At 40.8% G+C, this 24364-nt stretch overlaps 1 protein-coding gene across 1 annotated transcript in view; it reads right to left on the bottom strand.

The window, feature by feature from the left end:
- clstn2a (calsyntenin 2a) overlaps window positions 1–24364 on the bottom strand; it is a 317315-nt gene that overhangs the window by 9629 nt on the left and 283322 nt on the right. The window contains exons 12-16 of the mRNA XM_060833929.1: window positions 18852–19060; window positions 11009–11179; window positions 9817–9962; window positions 9491–9617; window positions 6417–6601 (exon numbers count right to left, since the gene is read on the bottom strand). Coding sequence (XP_060689912.1) covers window positions 6417–6601; window positions 9491–9617; window positions 9817–9962; window positions 11009–11179; window positions 18852–19060 — 838 coding nt within the window. The remainder of the gene's footprint in view (window positions 1–6416; window positions 6602–9490; window positions 9618–9816; window positions 9963–11008; window positions 11180–18851; window positions 19061–24364) is intronic.

Here is a 24364-nt window from a genome sequence, read left to right as displayed (position 1 = left end):
AAGTCACTTGGGGTTTAGTTGGTTACAGCTGCCCTAATGGAAGTAAAACAATCAATGTAACTCACCTTTGATTTCCATTACCCAGCTAAAGCATTCTTCAATTTTCCCTGGATCTCATGGGCTTTCACATTTCTCTTACATTACCCACAAGAAACTTCAATCAAGTCAAAAGATAGTCTTAAAAAAGAATATTTCACAAATCTTTAACAAAATCAATAATGCTGTATTACATATATAGTTCAGGTGTGTCAATAGTTTACAACATAAAAAGCTTTTCATGCTGTTTCCTAAAATTCTATGCAGGAAGTGACACAGTTAAAATCATTAGTGAATGTAGAACATTGCATAGTGCTAAAACCATTGACGGTGATTAAAGTGCTTTATGAATAATTCCAATTGTAGGAGACTTGATTTCAGAGACAATGATTACAGAAGAGGCCAAACAACTTTCATACTTTTTTGGGAATTGGTGGTGCAGACTGCAAAGGATGGCACAAAGGTTTGACCTGGGCAATAGCATTCTCCATTTAGAGTCAACATGTGGAAAAACATTTGACAGGCTACAGAATGTTTCTTAACTGAATCTGGGAAGTTATTGAAGGAAAATAAATTCAGCCTTGAGGAGACATGAAAGACAAAGTGCAAACTGCATGGCAGATGCAGTTTAATGTGGATAAATGTATGGTTATCCATTTTGGTGGCAAGAACAGGAAGGCAGATTACTACCTCAATGGAATTAATTTAGGTAAAGGGGCAGTACAAAGAGATCTGGGTGTTCTTGTACACCAGTCAATGAAGGTAAGCATGCAGGTACAGCAGGTAGTGAAGAAGGCTAATAGCATGCTGGCCTTCATAACAAGAGGAATTGAGTATAGAAGCAAAGAGTGCTTCTGCAGTTGTACAGGGCCCTGGTGAGACCACACCTGGAGTACTGTGTGCAGTTCTGGTCTCCAAATTTGAGGAAAGACATTCTGGCTATTGAGGGAGTGCAGTGTAGGTTCATGAGGTCAATTCCTGGAATGGAGGGATTACCTTACACTGAAAGACTGAAGCGATTGGGCTTGTATACTCTTGAGTTTGGAAGACTGAGAGGGGATCTGATTGAGACATATAAGATTATGAAAGGATTGGACATTCTGCAGCAGAAAACATGTTTCCACTGATGGGTGAGTGCCAAACCAGAGGACACAGCTTAAAAATACGGGGTAAACCATTTAGGACAGAGATGAGGAGAAATTTCTTCACCCAGAGAGTGGTGGCTGTGTGGAATGCTCTGCCCCGGAGAGCAGTGGAGGCCCAGTCTCTGGATTCATTTAAGAAAGAGTTTGATAGAGCTCTCAAAGATAGTGGAATCAAGGGTTATGGAGATAAGGCAGGAAGCGGATACTGATTAGGAATAATCAGCCATGATCATGTTGAATGGCGGTGCAGGCTCGAAGGGCTGAATGGCCTACTCCTGCATCTATTGTCTATTGTCTATTGCTGGTTATAGGCAAAAGTGCTTTCAAAGTGTTACAATGTTGAAACATCTTGCTCTCAAAAGAAATCTCTCAAAAGGCATCATCTACTAAAGGTACCAAGAAATTGTATATAAAGACACTCGCTGAAAAAAGTTAGGTGATGACCCATGGAGAAGACGGCAGGATTGGAAGGACAAAAGGAAGCAGTAATTCAGAAAACTGGGAGGAAGACAACATAAGAGACTTTTGGATTTTGGGAGATTAAGTTAATTTTAGGTTTAATAATTGTGTTATTGGAGCACTATTTTTATGCAGTTGGGGTCAGATAGTACTTAGTTAAGAAAAAGGGGGGCTTAGATTTGTTAATAGTTTCTGTTCAGTGTTCACTGTTAGAGTTTGGAAAATAAATTGTTATTTTCTCTTTAATCAATGGAAATCAGGGGTTTTCTTTCATTCACACACTTTTAGCAGATTCCGAGACAAGGAGACCTTTTCTGGGATGTTAGTTTTAACTCCCCATCATAACAAAAGGTACTAAAGATAATCTGTGCTTTACAAGGCTTGCAAACATACATGTAGATCTTGGGCAATTGGTTCCATAATCATTTTGATCTCAAGTCTCATGCACATTGCATTGGCTGTGGATTGTAATATTATGCTCCTTTGGACAATTGTTCAGCTCAGTCTCTGTGGAACAATTAAATGCTGCCAATTTATTCCCTACATTTCCTAAATGGCAGAAGAATTGAACACACATTTTAGTTCTGTCTTCGCCAGAGACAGCACTAATAATTTTCCAGAAATGTCTGGAACCAAAGTTCAAGTGAGAGAGAGGAATTGGGGGAAATCACTATTAGGAGAAAAGATGGTGCTCAAAATTAGTGGAATTAAAGACTGACCAATCCTCAGGCCCTGATAATCTGCTCCCAAAGTACAAATTAAGCAGGTCTGAAAATATTAGACGTATTGGTGGTAATGTTCCAAAGTTACAGACAAATTAGCCATCATCAGAAAATGCTAGCATCTATCATAAAAGATGTGATAACAGAAGACTTGGAAAGCATTAATGGGATTAGACAAAGTTAACTTGTGTTTGACAAAATAAAGTCATGTTTAACAAATCCATTAGTTTTTTTTACATAAGAAATTTACATAAGGGGAAAACAGCTGATGTGCTGTATTTTGGTTTTGTGAATGCTTTTCATAATGTTCCACATTAACAGGCTAATGGGCAAAATTATAGGTGGAATGGTGGCTCAGTTGTTAGCATTGCTGCCTTACAGTGCCAGGGACCTGGATTTGATTCCAGTCTCAGGTGATTGTCTGCGTGGAGCTTGCACATTCTCCCGTGTCTGCGTGGGTTTCCTTTGGGTGCTCCAGTTTTCTCCAACAGTCCAAAGATGTGCAGGTTAGGTGGATTGGCTGTGCTAAATTGCCTGTAATGTCCAGGGATGGACAGGTTAGGTGGATTAGTCATGGGAAAACACAGGGTTGTAGGGTAGAGAGGAAGGACGCTCTTTGGACAGTTGGTGCTGACTTGATGGGCCAAACTAGTGGTGTACTACAGGGATCAATGCTTCAGGTCCAGCCAATGAGGACATAAATATTAATGACTCGGATGAGGAAGCCAAAAACAATATTTCCAAGTTTACGGATGACACCAAACTAGGTAGGGTTCTGAGGAGGGTGCAAAGAGGCTTCAAGGCTATCTCGACAAGTTGAATATGTGGGCAGATGCAGTATAATGTAGTTAAATGTGAAGTAATACACTTCAGTTTGAAAATCAAAAAAGCAGAGCATTATTTAAATGATGATATATTGGGAAATATGGATGTGCATCGTACATTGGATAAGGTGTCCTTGTACATTGGATAAGGAAAGTAAACAGGGAAGTGCATCAAGCAATTAGGATGGCAAATGATATATTGGCCTTAACTGCAAGAGGATTTGAGTTCAGAAGTATGAATATCTTACTGCAGTATACCAGGGGTGGCAGGACTGTTTCATGAGGAGAGATCAGTTCAACTGGGCTTGTACTCACTTAAGAAAATGAGAGATCTGATAGAAATTCTAACAAGGCTAGACAGACCGGACACATGGGGTTGGGGAGCCTCAAAACAGTATTCACAATCTCAGGATATGGAGTAGGCCATTTAGGACTGAGATTAAGAAATATTTCTTCACTCAAAGTGTGATCAACCAGTGGAAGGCTGTGGAGCTGAGTCACTGAGTTTAAAAGAGACATACTTTTTTTTAGATATTAAAGACAGCAAAAAGTATGGAGAGACAGCTGCAATATGGCATTGAGATAGAGAATCAGCCACAATCATATTGAATGGCAGAGTAGGTAATGGGGGCCGAATGGCCTAGTCTAGATTGTCGTTTCTATGCCTGTAAACATATTTTTCCCCAGTTGTACATCTCTAATTCAACCAAAGGACCGTGAAGTTATTAGTTCAATAAAAAGTACTGCATACTAATCAATTCAATGACACAGGCACAGTTTTTGCTATGTCTATAAATAGTTGTAATCTGGTGCTCTTTAAAATTGGCCTTCCATATTGATTGGTGATTTGGCATTGGGCAAATGTATGGATGATCATCACTGGGAAAATCTTGTAAAATGTGTGGCACAGGTGGTGTCCTTTAAATGTTCTTGGTGACAAGGATACAGAGCTTTAAATGGAAACAAGGTCAAGGCAAAAGCAACTGATATCTTGTACTATGCCAAGTGAATGCAAAGTGATGCAGACATTGACCTAGACAAGGAAAACATTAGGAGATGGCTAAATTGTGAGGATAATGCTCCAGCTGTTCAACAAGAAACAGATGTAGAAATTATTGAAATAGTTTTACATAAGTATAGAATGGCAATAGTGATGAAGAAGATAATGTTCCCGTGGGGAAGATTATTAAGAAGATCAATCTGGCTTCCTGCTTTACTGGCTTTCGAGAGTGATGATGCTTTATAAGTCAGCATGCGCACAGGATCCAGGCTAAATCAATATCAGAACAGCCATTTGAGGTTGTGGCAAATATTTGATGCATTTGGAAAGTCACACCACACGCACACCTATCAACATCACCAAGCCCAATGCCATTCACCAGCAGAGAGGACCAATGCCAAAGAATTAACTGTTCCTGCTGTAGATGATCAGCTATCTTCTTTGACACTAACTCCAACTCCAGGCAACTGCCAGGTTGTAAATGGGTCCTGTTTGAGTCCGTTTGCATTTCAATTTGTATGCAAATCACAACACAATGCCTGACAATATAAAGGAGCTGTTTTGTACGTACAGGAAATGTTCATAAATTGGATGTTTGTAAATTGGGTACCCTCCTGGTGAAATAAAGAATCTACCGAGTTACCTGTTCCGGCAACAACATCATTTTAGTACACAGCAGTTCTTTGGAAAGATGGATTATACAGCATTTACAGAAATAAAATATTTTTTATTAGTGCTTCATAACATTTTTCTACTGTTTTATGTCTCAGGTACATAACTCATATCTGGTTTACACACTGTGGTTAGCATTCCAGTGCTATTACACAACACAGACAATTCTGAAATTCCGAAACACCTTGATCACAAGTGTTTCAGGCTGTAGAGTTTACTGAGTAATATCAGTTATAACACTTAGAAATAATAATTAGCTCTATTCATAATGTTGTTTTTATAATGAGGGTATTAATAGAATATATTCTAAATTTTCTATTACAGTGATTGAGTTAACATATTTCTTGATTCCTTGCATTGTTTGGATTCACCACTTTGGATCCAGTTGGAATTTATCACATAAATGGATTCCCTATCTAATTCCTCAGTAAAACTCTAAAATATCCCTCTATAATATCACAGCAACAATCAGAAAACTGTCAGGAGGTATCTTCCGAAAAGCTTTTCATCATCCTATTATCTTCCGTTACCTAAAGGGAGACCAGCGATTCATGACCTGGATGACTGAGGTGAATGCAGAGTCATCATGTTTATGGAGACATAAAGAAAAATAGGTGGGAAGGCAAGTGGTGAGGATGGCACAGGGAGTTTGTAGAGAGTTAGAGACAGATTGAATGAGTGTGCAAGAAGTTGACAGATGGAATATAATATGGGAAAATGTGATGTCAGGTCCATTGGCAGGAAGAATAGAAGAGCTGAATATTATTTAAATTAGGAAAGATGCAGAAAAATGCTGCACAGTGGGATTTGGCTGTCCCACTGCAAGAATCACAAAAAGCTAGATCCATACTTAGGGGTTAAAGGGAAGGCCAATGAAATATTGGCCTTTATTTAAAAAAGAAATGGAATATAAAATAGGGAGATCTTGTGAAAACTACACATGGCACTTGTCAGACCACACCAGGGATACTGCGAACAGTTTTATTTTACTTTGAAAGGAAAGATATACAGTCATTAGAGACATACAGTCATTAGAGACAGGCCAGGGAAGGTTTAGTTGGTTGGTTCCAGATATATGGGTTTTCTTGAGGAAAGGGTGAATAGGTCAGACTGGGGCTTGTTACTCATTGGAGTTTAGAAGAATGAGAGGCAAGCTTTTTGAAATGTATCAAATTCTTAGGAGATGTGACAGGGTACAAATGGAGAGGTTGAAGTCATTATAGAGGAGGGGGCATGATTTGAGAATTGGTGTCCCTATTAAAGATAAAGATGACAACGTTATTTTTTTCTTTAAGGGTAGTAATGCTTTACAATCAAAGACCATTAAGTATATTCAAGGCTGAGATCGACAGATTTTTAATCATTAAGGGAATCAAGGATTATGGGCAAAAGCAAGAAAGTGGAGCTCAGGGCTCTCAGGTCAGCCATGAACACACTGAATGCAGAGCAGACTGGATGGGCTGAACAGTCTATTTCTGCTCCTATGTCATATGGGCTAATGCTGCTTCAGTAACAAAATATCAAACCAATCTTTAACCTAATATCTGGCATTACTCACCTCCATTGGGTTAACAGTAATGGTCAGAGCAGAGTCATCCCAATCCATTTCATTTTCTTTCCCACTCTCGTTTTCCCGACTAGTGTGCTGGTGAGCTGCTCGGATCCTGAAGACCCCCAGAACAATTATGAAGACTAAGAAACTAATGCATACCACAATGACAATTGTGGCAGCATTGGGAATAACTGAAAAACAAAGTTTTTATACACTGTGTGTCAGAAATGAGATAAACGTTTAAGATTTTGAGATTCAAAAACTTGCCTGTAGCTAACATCTTGCATTTAATTCAGTTTTAGGGATGGAAAGAGTACATTCTTTTTATATGGGTACTGTGCTCATTAAGATGCAGCATTTAATAAAACTCAGAAAGGCTTAGTTTAATTGTGCTGAAAATAACTTCAGTAATTATAAAATAGTTTGACAGTTGGCAATTTTGATATCGACATTGCTTGCAACTCCAAGACATTTTTATTTTCTCCCAAGCTCCTTATGTTTTCCATAAATTTATTACTTGGCAAATTCCATCATGGTGCACATCTCAAAAGTGATTTACTGTGCATGCTTTGCTTCCTTGGCTAGCAAGTAACTTCTACAACAATGCAATGTGACAAAGTACTGTTTACTTCTGCCATAGCTGTCAGTACAATCAATCCTCTAAATAGATGCTGAACCTCAGCAAGCCCAATTTAAATGCACTCTGCTGCTGCCTGATCTTAGCCAGCAGAAAAGCCTTCAGAGAGATGAATTCTGGAAGCTACTGCAGTAATGTTCCAAATAATAGATTGCTTTCAAAATTATTTTCCTGGTAACCATCGCAACTGACTTAGAACCAGCATGCTTATTGAATCCTCATTTTATTTCTTTCTCTGGTCTACATACAGAAACACTATTCTGGAGAGGTTAAGATGGGGAGAGAGTGAAATATTGAACACATCTGGGTGAGTGAGCTGGGAAATGCATGCAAAGAAATACACACTGTGTGTACTCAAAAGCAAGTGTGCGAGTGCATCATGTGAGCATATGTGCCACATGAATACACAAGTGACTGCAATGTTATAAAATAGCTACTATTTTTAATAGAACATTTCATTGACTGTAAAACACTTCGGGATGTCTTCACATCCTGAGGTCATGATGAGTATGCTCAGCTTTTGTTTCGGAGAGCAGATGTGTGTTATATGGTTATATACCAAATTATAATATAATAACAATTCTGTTTGAAAAGAAATTGGCCTTAGGCAACTTTACTGATCAAAAAGGCAATAATGAGTTTAATTAAACGAAAGGTAAGGCACATAGGAGAGTTGTGCAGTACCATTTTGTTGATGATTATTCAGTCTAGCTAACTGAATATTTGTATTGGTAAAACTGAATATAGTCTTGGTGCAAAGCTAGAGGTTTTAGCGTTCACTGCAATGAACATAATAGCCCATGGTAAACACCCGGGTAGGAGAGAGTGGAGAGGGAAGCAGATAACTTCATTGGGAGAGAGGTGGAGGTGAAGGGATTGAGGAGGTGAGAGAATGAAGGAATTAACAAAGGGAAGAAGAAGACCAAAAGAGTGAAAGAGGAGAGTGTACCTGATTAAGGTGATAGCACATGGCAAGGATGGGGGGTGGGGGGGGGGGGCAGTGCAGTATAGACAGACAATTTGAGTGTGAGGAGGAGGAGAAGGGGAAAGGGCAAGTGGAGGAGGAATGGGGAAGAAATATCAAATGCTCTAGTTGGTTGGTTTTGGCATCGTTTCTTAGTGCATTGGGGGGGATAGGCGAAGTATGTCAATGACTCTCTTTTCAGCTTGTAAAATACCTCTAAGAATGGTGGCAGGGAATGGGCAGCAATGAGGACCAGTTGCACATGTTGGGGAAGAACAAGCAGCAGATATCCATCTCATGACCATTTTCAACAAAACTTCAATAGTGGACGAGAAAGTGGTTTGAAAGTGACCTCAAAATAGATTGCTTATCCCTCTGCTAGGGATAAAGAAACATTGTATCATTGAGTTACTGCTTTCTGTAAAGGTTGTATAGAAATGTGAAGACATGCTAATGTCCAATTCTCCTACTTTTGCCATTTGCCAGTCAGTGAGATGAAAGACCAGCAGTTCAAAGTAATTGTCCTCAAGCTTATCTCACACATTTAAGAGGATAAACAACATTTGCTGAAAATGTGTTGCTGGTTAAAGCACAGCAGGTCAAGAAGTATCCAAGGAACAGGAAATTCGACGTTTCGGGCAAAAGCCCTTCATCAGGCTCTGATCTCCAGCATCTGCAGACCTCACTTTTTACTCGATAAACAACATTTACCAATCCACTGCATTCAGAGATTCATGGCACAAATGCAACTTTAATCACAAGCCAGTATAAGGTGTGGAAATATGATTGCAAGCTCATCTTGGGCTCAAATATGACATCACGTTTGGTTCAACCTTCAAAAGCTGACAGGGAGGAAGATGGAGTTAATGGCTGGAGAGCAGAATCTGTCGGAGAGTCAGTGTTTTCCAAATCCATGAAGCTCAATCCAACATTCTTAATCATTTGGCTATATTTCGAGTTGGTAGTCTAGCTAGATCTATATATTTAGCATTACGATTAGACCATCAGTTGGACAAAACTGCCAAAAAGAACTTCACATCTCTTGTAAGCTCTAAACTCAGAATTAAATCAGAACATAGAAATAGAGAAGAAATCCTAAGTTTTCCTGAGCTGAAAGGGTTTATTTAAAGGCTTGGAGCTGCAAGCATCTTAAGGATTGCAGTTTGGATAGTAGAAAGCTTGTAGTTAAAATATCCAGTAGCCCTTTGGTATGTAAATCTATAGACCCCAGTTTTGAAGCCATGCAGGTTTTCCCCTATTTCTGCACAAACATCTGTTTTTACAAACAGTGGATATCTGATTATCAGAATTCCAACTAGTCCAAGTCTAATTCTCAAGCGCCAATAAATATAGATATTTATCACTTGTAAATTTCACAGCCTACCTTTTGATACATTTTTTCTATTGTTAATGCTTCCATATCTTTAAACTTAATGTCATTCACTGTGTTTAGCTTCGTTAAGAAGATTGTTTTAGTACCTGAACTATGAGCAGCATTAAGGTTGTGACCTGGAAGATCAGGAAGATGGATTGACTGGAGGAATTGGGGCTGAACCATCACATGATTAACATGGTCCATAAGATTAATGTTGTGCAGAACATTCACCTAGACAAACGAAATCAAGGTGGTCAATAATCATCCTGTCAAATTAAATCAAATTTCACAGTCCTGTACCAGTGACAGTCTAAGTACATTACAGCTCACCAAGTAAATTCCAGCAACATTCATGAATTGAACAGCTCTTCTATCTGACCTTAATACATCAGCTGTCTCTAAGTCTACACTCAATTTGTCTTTTTCTCACCTCTAAATTGAATTCATTGCTTGTGTAGCGTCCATTGAGCTCTGAGCATGTCAGCCTAAAACTTCGGCCAAAAATGGATGCAGTTTTCCAGTTACGGTAACGGAGTTTACGAAGAACATGTTCATAATTTGTCATGGTGTCCACCCCTAATAAGCACAAGCAGACACGTTCATCATGTGGAAGATTGCTTTGATAATATGAATGCTTTCTGTTCATACAGGTGCCCACTAATAGTATTGAAAATAATTCTTGTTAAAATAAACCATAACTTTTGGTTTGAAGAGTGTCAGATAATGTAATATTTCATACAACATGCTTCAACAGAAGTAAAACCAGTTTCAACATGACACAATACTGAAGCAGTTCTCAATGGGTTATTAAAATAATTCATTTTTGCCTTCATATTAACATGAAATAAACCATTCTATTGGATAACTATTGCACACTGTGGCTGCAATCCAATTAAGTTTCATACAGTTAGATATACATTTCATTGCAAGCATTATTTTATAGATATTGAATTAGCTAAAAATGTGAAATAATTACAAACATATTTGCAATTTGGTAATTTGGGGATGACTTGATCACCGTATCAAGTCAACAAGTATTCTGAAATATCAGTCAATTTGATGGGATAATAGACACAAAATAAATTTGCAGTACAATCAATTCATGCATTATTGTTACTGTTCCTCTTATGTTCTCTCCCAAAAGCAGATCAGACACAGAGTGTCACAACCTTTACCTCAGATGGGCATGGGGCCAGGCCTTGAATCCACCCCAGTTGAAACAGGGGATTGAACCTCGTCCATCTGGCACTGATCTGATCTACACCAGCCAACTGCTGCCACCATCCCCCTCACCAAAGGGATCTGGGTTACTGTGGCAACATTCTAATTGTACATGTACATCATAGCTTGAAGCTATGGGTAGTCATGGTAAAGCTCCAATTTCTTCCCATTACATGACGAACCACGAAGCTCTCCCACCCTTACTGCATGCCATTGGCATATGTTGGAATGATTTATAAGTTGATACTCTACCTGTTTGGCCATGTTTGAACAAATCTGCATTGGCCATCAAGTCCTGGAGTGGGAATTGTATCCAGTGCTTCTGGCTTAGAGACAGGGATTCTACCACAGTGCCACAAGACATGCTTACTATTCTTCCCCAAGAAAGAAAAGGAATTTACCATAAATGGACATTCCAGATGTGGAATTTGTGAACTCGAGATGTTTCCCATGCAACTCAATTGGCTCCAGTTCCAAACACTCCTCTTCAGAATTTAGTTCATCTCCAACGATCAAAATATCACAGTAATCTAGATTGTGAACAACCTCTTCTGGTCTAGTAATATGATGGGCTACCAAAAAGAAATTTACATGAGTTAAATGAATATAAAATTGCTCAATATCAAATTTTCAAGCAAGTTTGAAATACAGTTCCTATTTACGAAAAAAGATTACTATAAACCATTCCATTCCTAAATTCTAAAGTTTCATATCAGCCGTAGGAGTAGCTCAAGTGTTTGGCTTCCAGTCACAATTTGCAAATAGAAATCCATGTTTTGCTCATCAAATTTATTCCTTTCAGATGGATTTTTTTTTCATTTCTTATCCAAGCTAGCTAGATGAAATTTCACATAAAGCTGAAATATGTCCTTTAAGGAGAAAAGCTCATGTTTTCTCCTGGCCAGATTGCTGCTTAGAGAAGTACTGAAGTCAACCACCATTCATAGCTTAAACTGGGGCCTTCCCTTCCATTGCACATGTGGAGTGCACCAAACCTCCAGGCGCCTATTATTGTAATGATGTGGTCACTACTTATTGATTTTCCACTTGCCCTTCTGTTGAGTCATTAAAATCTTAAACGCTTATTCATACCCTTAATAATTCTTCACTCTCCACACAAGTCTGGCCAAGAATAGAATATTAGTCCTGTACCTGAGAAAATATCTTTCACAAGTCAGGCAGGACACATGAGATACACAGTCGAACACCCACCCTCTTGCAACCTTCCTTACCTTTTCCTGTTTTGTTTAATCCTACTTTTGTTCACCCTGGGCATTTCCTGCTAAACAGAACCTACAGCTTCCAGTGGGGAAGGCCAGCATTTTCATCAGCTTGTTTCTTGACTAGCAACCAATGTCAGGCCACAGAAAATCACAAACTGGTGGTTTTAATTTTGCCAGTTTACCAAGGAAAAACGAGTCAACTGACCGTCAAAAACCCTCACTGGTGTTATTTATCAGTATCCTTGACAATCTCACCAGCTTGATTTTTAACTGGAACTTGCAAATGAAGGAACTTGGGCTCTTCCACAGAATCTTTTCTTTCAATAAACAGACTGGCCCCTGGTGATGCAGGCAGGACCCAATGGCTACTTTAACATTGAGCCTGAGCGGGGAAAGTAGTTCAGCTTTTATTTTTCCCTCAATGTCCACCCAGCAGAAGGTAGAGGCTCAAAAGGCTCTTTTCATTTTTTATTTTTTACTCACTTGTGAAGCCAAGAACGGCAGCTCCCTTGTTTTATTCATTCATGTGGACATTACTGGATGTGCCAGCAGTTTTTGCTCACCCCTGGTTGCCCCTGAGAAGGTGCGCTGTTTTGTTGAAACACTTCAGTCAGTTTTGTGTGGATATGCCTAAAATGTCATTAGGTGGAGAGATGCAGAATTTTGACCTTATGATGCTGAAAAAAAAATTGTGATATGCTTCCAAGTCAGGATGCTGAGTGGATTGGAGGGTAACTTGCAGGTGGTGGTTGTTCCCATGTATCTGCTGCCCTGGTTCTTCTAGACAGTTGTGATCAGAGGGTTACAAGGTGTTATCTGAAGAGTTTTGGTAAATTTCTAGAGTGCATCTTCTAGATAGAACATACTGCTATTACTGTGCATTTGTGTTGGAGGGAGTAAACATTTGTGAGTGTGGTGCCAATCAAGTGGCTCCTTTGTCCTGGATGGTGCCTATCTTCTTCTGTGTTGTTGGAGCTGTGCCCATCCAGGCAAGTGGGGAGTACTCTACCAAACTCCTGACCTGTGCCTGATCAATAGTGAACAGGGTTTGGGGTGTAAGGAGGGAAGTTATTTGCTGCAGGATACAGAGCCTCTGAACGGTTTGTTTAACCACTGTATGACTAATCCAGTTTAGTTTCTGGTCAATGGAAACCCCTAGGAAGTTGACAATAGGGGATTCAGTGAGTGTAATTCTACTGAATGTCAAGGAATAATGATTAGGTTCTCTCTTGTTGGTGATGGTCATTGCCTGGCATTTGTATGGCAGATATAGTACTTGCCACTTGTCAGCCCAAACCTGGCTATTGTCCAAATCTTGTTGCCTTTGAACAATGACTGCTTCAGTATCTGAGGAGTCGTGAACACTGCTGTCCTCATGTCTGACTTTATAATGGAGGGAAGGTCAATGAGGAAGCAGCTGAAGATGGTCAGGCCGAGGACACAACACCGGAGAGCTCTTGCAGAGTTGTCCTAGAGCTGAGATGATTGGTGTTTATTAACAACAACTTCCTTTCTGCTAGCCTTTCGGTCGCAATTGGGGTATTGCGTACAGTTCTGGTCATCACATCATAGGAAGGATGTGGAAGCTTTGGAAAGGGTTCAGAGGAGATTTACTAGGATGTTGCCTGGTATGGAGGGAAGGTCTTATGAGGAAAGGCCGAGGGACTTGAGGCTATTTTCGCTAGAGAGAAGAAAGTTGAGAGGTGATATAATTGCAACATATAAGATAATCATAAGGTTGAATTGGGTGGACAGTGAGAGCCTTTTTCCGAGGATGGTGTTGGCTGGCATGAGGGGGCATTGCTTTAAATTGAGAGGTGATAGATATAGGACAGATGTCAGAGGTAGTTAGTTTACTACTCGAGAGTAGTAAGGGTGTGGAACACACTGCCTACACCAGTTGTAGACTTGCCAATTTTACGGACATTTAAATGGTCATTGGATAGGCATATGGACGAGAACAGAATAGTGTAGATTAGATGGGCTTCAGATTGGTTTTACAGGGTGGTGCAACATCGAGGGCCAAAGGACCTGTACTTGGGTCTATATGACTCCAATAAACAGAGTTTTCTCCTGATTGCCATTGACTCCAGTTTTGCTGGGGGCTCCTTGATGTCACACTCAGTCAAATGTGGCTGTGGTGTGACAGGTTATCACTCTCACCTCACCTCTGGGATTCAGCTCTTTTTTCCATGTTTTTCCTTAATGAAGTCAGGAACTCAAGATGCCCTGGCAGAACTCAGGATCGGTGAGCAGGTTACAGTGAAGCAGGTGTTGCTTTTTAGCACTGTTACTGACAGCATCCATCACCTTACTGATGACGGAGAGTAAACTGATGGGCTGGTAATTAACCAGATTGCATTTGTCCTGATTTTTGGGTACAAGACATGGTGGATAATATTCCAGTTGTCGGGTAGGTAACAGTGCTATAACCATACGGGAATAGATTGGCTCAGGGTGTGGTAAAATTTGGAGTACACAATTACTGTACTATTGCAGGAATATGGTCAGGGCCCATAGCCTCTGTAGTATCCAATGTCACCTCATGTTTCTTGGTGCCATGTGGAATGAATCAACTTGGCTGGAGACTGATATCTGAGGACCCCTGGAGGAGATGGACCATCGACTTAACCTATGCTGGCTGAAAATTGTTGCAAATGCTTCAGTCCTATCTTTTGCACTGAAATGCTGAACTCTCCCATCCTCCTCATCTAGTTAATTGTTTACTTTTTTCCCTGCCATTCATGGCTGAATGACCTGTTGGTTAAGAAATCACTGTCCATCGCTTATGATGCTTGTTTTACCAGGTCGACACTTCACTTTTTGAAATGCCAGGTATTGCTCCTTCCATGCAATCCTGTACTTTCCATTGAGCACTGGCTTAATGGCAGAGTGGGGAATATGCTAAGCCATGAGGTTGCAGGTTGTGTTTGAGTACAACTCTATTACTTCTGATGTCCCACAATGCCTCATGGTTGCCCAGTCTTCCGTTGCCAGCTATATTTAATGTCCAGTACATTTAGCACAAAGCTGATGCCATACAACACAATGGAGGGTCTTCTCAATGTGAAGACAGGACTTTGTCTCCACGAGGACTGTGTGGTGGTTGTTCTTACCAATACTGCCATAGATAGACTCATCTGCGACATGCTGATTGGTGCAGATGAGGTATAGTATGTTGCTCTCTTCTTTTGGTTACCTTGCTACCTGCCAGAAATCCAGTCTAGCAGGAATGTCCTCTAGGACTTGACCAAATTAATCAAAGATGCTGCTGCCATGCACTGACATTGGTGATTGATATTGAAGAGGGAGGGAAAAATTCCTGAAGAAGGGCTCATGCCCGAAACGTCAATTCTCCTGCTTCTTGGATGCTGCCTGACCTGCTGCGCTTTTCCAGGAACACATTTTCAGGATTGATATTGAAGAGGCCCAGTCAGAGAACATTCTCCACTCTTGCTACCCTCAGTACTTTCTGCAAGTGGACTACTGACTCATCAACAGAGGGAGGATGGTGTGTGGTAATCAGCAGGAAATTTCTTTACCCGGTTTGGCCTGTTGCTATGAGACTTCAAGGGTTTGGACTCAATGTTGAAGACTCCCAGAAAATTCTCTCCTAACTGTATGTCACTGTGCTGCTACCTGTGCTGAGTCTGTCCTGCCAAGGGAGTGGATATACTCAGAAATGGTGATAGTGCAAGGTTTGTGAAGGTTTGTAGCTCAGGTTGAGGTTTAGGGTGTAGGTTTGCTCACTGAGCTGTAGGTTTGATATCCAGACGTTTCATTACCTGGCTAGGTAACGTCATCAGTGGCAACCTCCAAGTGAAGCAAAGCTGTTGTCTCCTGCTTTCTATTTATATCTTTCTCCTGGTTGGGGTTCCTGGGGTTTGTGGTGATGTCATTTCCTGTTTGTTTTCTGAGGGGTTGATAGATGGCATCTAGATCTATGTGTTTGTTTATGGCGTTGTGGTTGGAGTGCCAGGCCTCTAGGAATTCTCTGGCATGTCTTTGCTTAGCCTGTCCCAGGATAGATGTGTTGTCCCAGTCAAAATGGTGTTTTTTTTTCATCCATGTGTAGGGCTATGAGGGAGAGAGGGTCGAGTCTTTTTGTGGCTAGCTGGTGTTCGTGTATCCTGGTGGCTAACTTTCTTCCTGTTTGTCCTACGTAATGTTTGTGGCAGTCCTTGCATGGAATTTTATAGATGACGTTGGTTTTGTCCATGGGTTGTATTGGGTCTTTTAAGTTTGTTAGTTTTTGTTTGAGAGTGTTGGTGGGTTTGTGTGCTACTAGGATTCTGAGGGGTCTCAGTAGTCTGGCTGCCATTTCTGAAACTTCTTTGATGTATGGTAAGGTGGTTAGGGTTTCTGGCTGTGGTTTGTCTGCTTGTCGTGGTTTGTTCTTGAGGAATCTGCGCACTGTGTTTTTTGAGTATCCGTTCTTCTTGAATACGTCGTATAGGTGATTCTCCGATGTTTTTCTAAGTTCATCTGTGCTGCAGTGTATGGTGGCTCATTGGAATAGTGTTCTGATACAGCTTTGTTTGTGTGTGTTGGGATGGTTGCTGGTGTAGTTGAGTGTTTGGTCAGTGTTTGTCGGTTTTCTGTATACGCAGGTTTGTAATTCTCCCTTGTCCTTTCTTTCTACTGTGACGTCCAGAAATGCGAGTTTGTTGTCAGTTTCTTCCTCCTTGGTGAAATTTATGCCTGTGAGGGTGTTGTTGATGATGTTAAGTGTCTCTTCTATCTTGTTTCGTTTTGTGATGACAAAAGTGTCATCTGCGTAGCGAACCCAGATTTTTGGTTTGATGATTGGTACGGCTGTTTGCTCTAGCCTTTGCATTACCACTTCTGCTATGAATCCTGATAGTGGAAATCCCATGGGTGTGCCGTTGGTTTGTTTGTAGACTATGTTGTTGAAAGTGAAGTGGGTGGTGAGGCACAGGTCCACTAGCTTCATGATGTTTTCGTTGGTAATGTGATTGATGGTGGTTGGTGTGTGTGTGTGTGTGATGGTCTGTTCTAGAAGTGTGGCGAGTGTTTCCTTTGCTAGGTCGATGTTGATGGAGGTGAACAGTGCCGTTACGTCGAATGAGATCATTGCTTCGACTTCCTCTATTTTGGTGTTTTTGATGATTTTTAGGAATTCCTGGGTGGAGTGGATGGAGTGCTGTGCCTCTTCTACTAGGTACTTCAGTCTCGTGTGTAGTTCTTTGGCCAGTCTGTAAGTTGGTGTTTTGGGTAGTGAGACTATAGGTCTGAGGGGGGTCCTGGTTTATGGATTTTTGGTAGTCCGTAGATTCGTGGGGTGCTGGTCCCGTCAGGTTTCATTTTCTGGAATTCCGTCTTGTTTAATTGTCCGGAATTGTGTAATTTTCTTAGGAGATATGTAATTTTGTTTCCTAATTGTGGGGTCGGGTCTAGCGCCACCTTTTGGTAGGTGTTGTGAAGGTGTTGCCTGGACATAACGTATGATTCTGTGAGAATGACTATCGTGAAACAATAGCCAATAAGTTTGTGAGGCAGCTCGCTCTCCCAGATGTTGATAAGGAGGATTTTGCAGGAGTAACACAGCTGAGTTTATCCTTGTTTCTTATACCTAGATTAGTACCAGGTGATCTGTCTGCTTTCATTCCAGTTAGAGACTTTTTTTAGTACAACTGAGTGGTTTGTTAGGTTATTTTAGAGGGCGGTTAAGAATCAAATACATTGCTGTGGGTCTGGAGTCACACGTGGGCCAAACCAGGTTGGGATATAGCATTCCTTCCCTAAAGGTCGTTATTGAACCAAATGGGTTTTTATGATAATCAACAAAGAGACATAGAATTAGACAGAAATACTGAACACAAAGTCCACCATCTGCCATGGTGGGCCATGTCTCATAAGGATCATTTAGGCCCTCAACGCAGGACATCTAAACTATGCTCCCCGTGACTCCCTTTCACAAGCTTTCACTCAACCAACTCACTTAGTAAGCGTCCAGGGAATATTCCATGGATACCAAGCTGTGGCCTCCTGTCTGTGCTCTCCACCCAGTAACCAGCTTCTTCTTGCCACCAGTAACAGGTACAGGAGAATACAGACGATGCCCAGTAGTTAACATCACCCAAGCCTCAACACTGCTGAGGTTAGGAGGATTTACCACCCTCCAGCTCTGCTCCACCCACTTGACCCCAGCCCGAGTTAAAATCAAAGTTAAAATAATAGAAAGTAGATCAAATTTCCAAACTTGTAGCATGTGTGGTACAAATTTCTTTTGTCAGGTATAAGGAAACCCACTGATATGAGCAACATGACTGCCAAAATTATAGCGCGGAGCTCATCACTTCAACAATGTAGCATGTTGTTCATCAAAATACTGTAAAATTCTGATACCATGAACTCTAGGTCTAATTGTGATTCCTAGCCAGTATCTTAAGTCTGTTAAATATTTAAAATTCAGTTTTCAACTAATCAAGAGTCAGAATTATTGATAGAATAAATTAAATCTTCCTGTAAATTTGATCCGAACAAGAAGTATGGTACTATCAGGGATGAATCTTAGAAAATGTAACTAGAAACATTTATTGCAAGAGACGATGATTAAATTGATTAAAGTTCCTGATTTGAGGGTTACTATGATTAGAATTGCATTGCATAAAAAAAATCCAATGAAAGCTGTGTAAACAAATAATGGATTTAGGTGTCATCAAAAGAATAGCAACTAACTGAACTGCTTATTACTGATGAACTGTTGGCACAGTGTTGCTTGTGCACTGTTAGTACACTGGTCAACTACACAACTGGAACATACTTGTTTGGAATATGAGTTAAATTTTTGGGTGACTTCTGGGGTATGATATAACGTGCTGCTATTGTTGTAATAAAATCGGTTGCTGTAAAATGTGCACTAAACAATATATATACCAAGTAAATAGTATCGACTTTGTTAAAAAGCAAAATACTTATTTAAAAAAATCCAATGCATCAAGATTTTTAACTTGGCACTTCTCTCTACCTGTTTTGCATTGCCTCTTAGTTTTCTCACCTTTGCCATCTTCGCGTTGCCCTCTTCGGATTGTGCTGATGATTCTGAGGCCTGGGAAGAGTATCACGCCCCTGTTGTTTTCAAATTCAGATGCCGGTCTGGAGAAATGGTCCAACCCACTAATTGTAATCTTTGGTTCAACAGGCTGAAGGACTACAATGTATGCAGAAATGTTGGAGATACTGATACAAGTGTCCTCGCCGAAACACCTTCACAAGTAAATAAGACATTACAGGGAAACGTTCATTACCTTAAAGCCTAAAGCCAGTTTTCAAAGACAGAAGTTTAATAATTTTGTGCACAATTGCTTGAATCTTGCAAGCAGGATCTGGAGATCCTTTTCAAGTCTCTCTGCTTTTATGTTGGACTCTTCCATATTACAACCAATCAAATAATTCTACTGAACTGAAAGATCCTGTTCACACATTTCCATAATTTTTCCATCGCCAAGGTAATTAGTTCATGTTCCCCCTCCAACACAACCGTCACACTCGGCACCTGCCCTTGATACCTCAAGAGATGTAAAACCTGTGCCAACACCTCCCCCCTCACCTCCATCCAAGGCCCCAATGGATCCTTGCACATCCGGCAGAGATTTTCCTGCACATCCAAACACCTTATCTACTGTGTCTATTGCTCTTGACGTGGTCTCCTCTACATTGGGGATGCAGGGTACTAACTTGTGGAACATTTCAGGGAACATCTCTGGTACACATGCAACAAACAACCCCACCGCCCTGTGGCCGATAACTTCAACTCCCCCTCCCACTCCACTAAGGACATACTAGTCCTGGGCCTCCTCCGCTGCCAAATCCAAGCCATGCAACACCTGGAGGAAGAACGCCTGATCTTCTTCCTTGGGACTCTTCAACCAGATGGCATCAATGTCGCTTTCACCAATTTCCTCATCTCCCCTCCCTCCAACTCATCCCAGATCCAACCCCCCAACTCGGCACCGCCCTCTTGAACTGTCCTACCTGTCCATCTTCCTTCCCACCTATCCGCACCACCCTCCCCTCCAACATATCTCCATCACACCTCACCTCCATCTATTTATCGCATTCCCAGTTACCTAGTAGTGGGCGGCATGGTGGCACAGTGGTTAGCACTGCTGCCTCACAGCGCCTGTAGACCCGGGTTCAATTCCCGACTCAGGCGACTGACTGTGTGGAGTTTGCACGTTCTCCCCGTGTCTGCGTGGGTTTTCTCCGGGTGCTCCGGTTTCCTCCCACAGTCACAAAGATGTGCGGGTCAGGTGAATTGGCCAAGCTAAATTGCCCGTAGTGTTAGGTAAGGGGTAAATGTAGGGGTATGGGTGGGTTGCGGGTTGGTGTGGACTTGTTGGGCCGAAGGGCCTGTTTCCACACTGTAAGTCTAATCTAATCTAATCTTCCACCCAGCCTCACTCTCACCCTCCTATTTATCTCTCAGCCCCCTTCTCCCCCCATTCCTGATGAAGGGCTTATGTCCAAAATGCCGATACTCCTGCTCCTCGGGTGCTGCCTGACCTTAAGTGCTTTCCCAGCGCCACACTTTTCGACAATTAGTTCCAAGTTGACTAACCTCTAGGCCCTCAGTTGTAGATATTTTAATCAACCTGTTCAGATGATGTAACATCACAGCTTTGGAGCAGCTGGGACATGAACATAGCCTTCCTGGCTCAGAGGTTGGGGCACTGCCACTGTGCCACAAAAGTGTGCACTCCCTCAGCCCTATTCGAACTTACATGGAAACAACATCTGCATGATTCACATTGCCCTGGAGATTGACTTTAGGGAGGAAGAATGCATAGGAATTATTGGTGGATCTGGTTGTAAACTTTTAGATAGAAACATTGAAACATGGAAAATAGGAACAAGCCTAACAGCCCTTCAAGCCTGTCCCACAATCCATTATGATCATGGCTGATCATCCAACTCAATAGTGTGAGCTTTTCCCTATATCCTTTGATCCCTCTTGCTCCAAGCGCAATATCTAACACCTTCTTGAAATTAAACAGTTTTGGCCTTGACTGCTTTCTGTGGTTGTGAATTCCACAGGCTTACCACTCTTTGGGTGAAGAAATTTCTCATCATCTCAGTGCTAAATGGTCTACTCTGCGTCCTTACACCATGACCCTGGTTCTGGACTCCATTGCCGTCAGGAGCATCCTTCCTGTAGCTACCCTGCCTAGTCATAGAATCATACAGCTTGGAAACAAGACCCTCTGGTCCAATTCATCTGCTCCATCCAGACATCCCAATCTGACCTCGTCCCATTTGCCAGCATTTGTCCCATATCCCTCTAAACCCTTCCTATTCATTCACACCCAAATGTCTTTTAAATATAATTGTACCAGCCTCCATCATTTCCTCTGTTGTGACAATTTAACTTTTAATGGTCATCTGAAATGGCCGAGTAAGCTATTCTGTTCAAGGGCAATTAGTATTGTGTTGCAAAATTAAACTTGAATTTGAAAAATAGTAAAGATATAAAGAAAATGTATAAAACTTTCTGACCCAAAAACGAGTGAAAGCAATGAATTTATAATTGTAAATACAGACTAATTAATATAAAAAACTTAAAATGTGCCAAACAGTAAAGCTAACTCATATGACCTTTTTAATCTTTTCAATGAAGAAGTGGAAATATAGAGAGACAATATTGCAAATGGATTGGTTGATGCTAATTTACTAAAACATTTTGCTATTTTGATCACTATTCCACACATGCACCACCCTCTTTATGAAAAAAAATCACTCTTTAAGTCCCTTTTAAATCTTTCCCCTCTCACCCTAAACTTATGCCCTTTAAACCCCCCCACCCGCTCTCCAGGAAAAAGATCTTGGCTATTTACTCTATGCATGCCCCTCATGATTTATAAACTTCTATGAAGTCACCCCTCAGGCTCCAACAGTCCAGAGAAAAAAAGCCCCAAACCTTTTCCGGCTCTCCCTATAGGTTGAACCCTTCAATCCTGTTAGGGTATTATAAATTTCTATGTGATTGCACCTCATTCTTTTCGACTGCAGTCAATACAATCCTAAATAATTTAACCTCTCCTCGTTGTCTTTCCTGCCATCCCAGAAATGATTCTGGTGAACCTGCACTGCACTCCCCCTGTCAAACTTATCAACTCAGTGCAGAGACACATCTCCAGAATTCCAATAGATATGTCAAGCATGATTCAGCTTTCATAAATTCATGCTGATTCTGTTCGATTCTGCCACTGTCTTCCAAATACTCAGCTACTATATCTTTTATCGTGGGAACTGGCATTGTCTCCATTATTTATATCAGGCTGAGTGGTCTATAATTCCTAGTTTACTCTCTGCTCCCTTTTTAAATAGATGAGTTACATTAGCTACCCTCAAATCTGTAGGAACTGTTCCAGATTCACAGAACCTTGAAAGATGACTACCACTATTTCAAGCTGCTTCCTTAAGTACTCTAATTTGTAGATTACCAAGCCCTGAGGTTTTTATCAGTCTTTAATCCTATAAGTTTTCCCAAGATTGCCTTTCTACGAATGCTGATATTCTAAGATTATCTTTAAACGTCACATACAGGGTCAGGTTGCTGAAATATGAGAGAGAGAGAGAGACAGAGACTGAGTGAACTGAGAGATGGAAGCAGCGAGTCTCAGTCATTCATCGCACAGGATGTGGGTGGACCCTTGCATTTGAATTAACAAGGACAGGTTTGTGAGGGTGTAAATGAAGCTGGAAGATTCATCTAGCTTTGGCTAGAAAGAATAATCTGTTATTCCTTTCTCACCCTGAAAGCCAATTCTGGGAGAAGAAGTTTGCTGAATAGAAATGGAAAGTAAAATTGAGAATATTTTTGGACTGGTTGCAGGAGAATGAAATTTATATCTCTGGGACAGAGTAAAGTATAACAAGTAGCAGGGAAGATTTTAAATTGCTTTAGAAAATAATTAAGTGGAAGATCTTTTCTGTTATTTGGAACATAAGTTGCCTTCTGAAATAGTGTTTTGTCAATGATCCTTTTAATTTATCACAGTAAGTCTTAAAACTTTACGTGTCACATGGTGCTTTTAGTCATTCATTGGAAGCTTGAATTGCTTTTTAAAAAGACAGTCTCTTTGGAGATCTTAGGAAATTCAGAGATCTGGTAGGATTTTGAATCCTCATGATGAGATTAATATACTCAGATTTATCAGAGCTTAAATGAATTGGTTTTTTTGTACTGTGGAAACATTAACATAATTTTTTCCGACTAAACTATTCAGAGATGTTATTACACACCTCTGGAGCAAGTGGGGTTTGAACCTAAACCTCCTGGTCTAAAGTTAGGGGCAATACCACAATGTCTCAAGAGCCTAATACATTAACATCACCATGTCTATTGTGGAGGTGTTCCTCAAGTAGAGGATCTATCTGAATGCTTTGTAACGGTTAACCATTGTTAATTTGAAGGCAATAGCATAAAAGTTAGAAATAAATTTACAAACAGGCACAAAGAAGGTAGAGATACTTGAAGCATTAGTTCAATACTTGAACTTTGACAAAGCAGTAATCCAGATAAAACACAGGTAGAGTTGACCAGAATTCATTTGCAACTGAAACAACTTGAACTAGAAGGAAACAGGAAAGGATTGAACTCAGAAAAAGGAAAAGAGAAAGAGAGGGAATATGCAAATATGAATGAGGATTCTAAGTAGAAGAAAAAGATAAAGATAGAAGGCCAGATCTCAGCGTCAACATTAGTGTTGTACACATTGCTGCTAACCCCAGAATACCACTACATGTACGAGATCATATTTCATTATTTCAGCAATAACACCCGGTGTGGTGGGCATGTAAAACCTTGTAAGAGAAAGATTGGCAAATGAAGAATCGGAGCAGACAGAAGACATGATTCCTTCATATCACAGTAGCTTTTGTATTAAGCCAAGATTTTTCAAGTCTCAAGTCCTTCAGTGGCTGAAAGGGTTGAGTATGAAAGTCAGTGAGTGGGTGAGATGGGAGTCAGTAAGCGATAATTGACTCAAGGGTGTAGCTGGGTCTGGAGGGTGGCGGTGGGACAGAGAGTTTGGATTAGCAGGTGATGGGAAGGGTGGGGTTGGTCATTTTTAATGCTCTGCTCATTTACACTGTCCAATTACTCATTATAGTAAAACGTGAGGTCTGCAGATGCTGGAGATCACAGCTGAAAATGTGTTGCTGGTTAAAGCACAGCAGGTTAGGCAGCATCCAAGGAACAGGAAATTCGACGTTTCGGGCCGGCTCTGGCCCGAAACGTCGAATTTCCTGTTCCTTGGATGCTGCCTAACCTGCTGTGCTTTAACCAGCAACACATTTTCAGCAATCACTCATTATACCAGAGATTAACCAGTGTGACATTCTCAAAGTAAGTATCCAGCTGAAGTCTCACACATTTGGCTCAAGCCTCTGAGCCTGAGCTCAGTGTTGGAGTCTTTGAGGCATTCTTCCAGGCAGTGAGGGTCAGTGGAGCAACATGCATACGCCATGGATTCTGCAGGATTCTGCTGATTGTTATAACTCAGACAG

The sequence above is a fragment of the Hemiscyllium ocellatum genome, chromosome 13, assembly GCF_020745735.1.
Source record: "Hemiscyllium ocellatum isolate sHemOce1 chromosome 13, sHemOce1.pat.X.cur, whole genome shotgun sequence".
Lineage (NCBI taxonomy): Eukaryota > Metazoa > Chordata > Chondrichthyes > Orectolobiformes > Hemiscylliidae > Hemiscyllium > Hemiscyllium ocellatum.
This window is presented reverse-complemented; position numbering and strand designations above follow the sequence as displayed.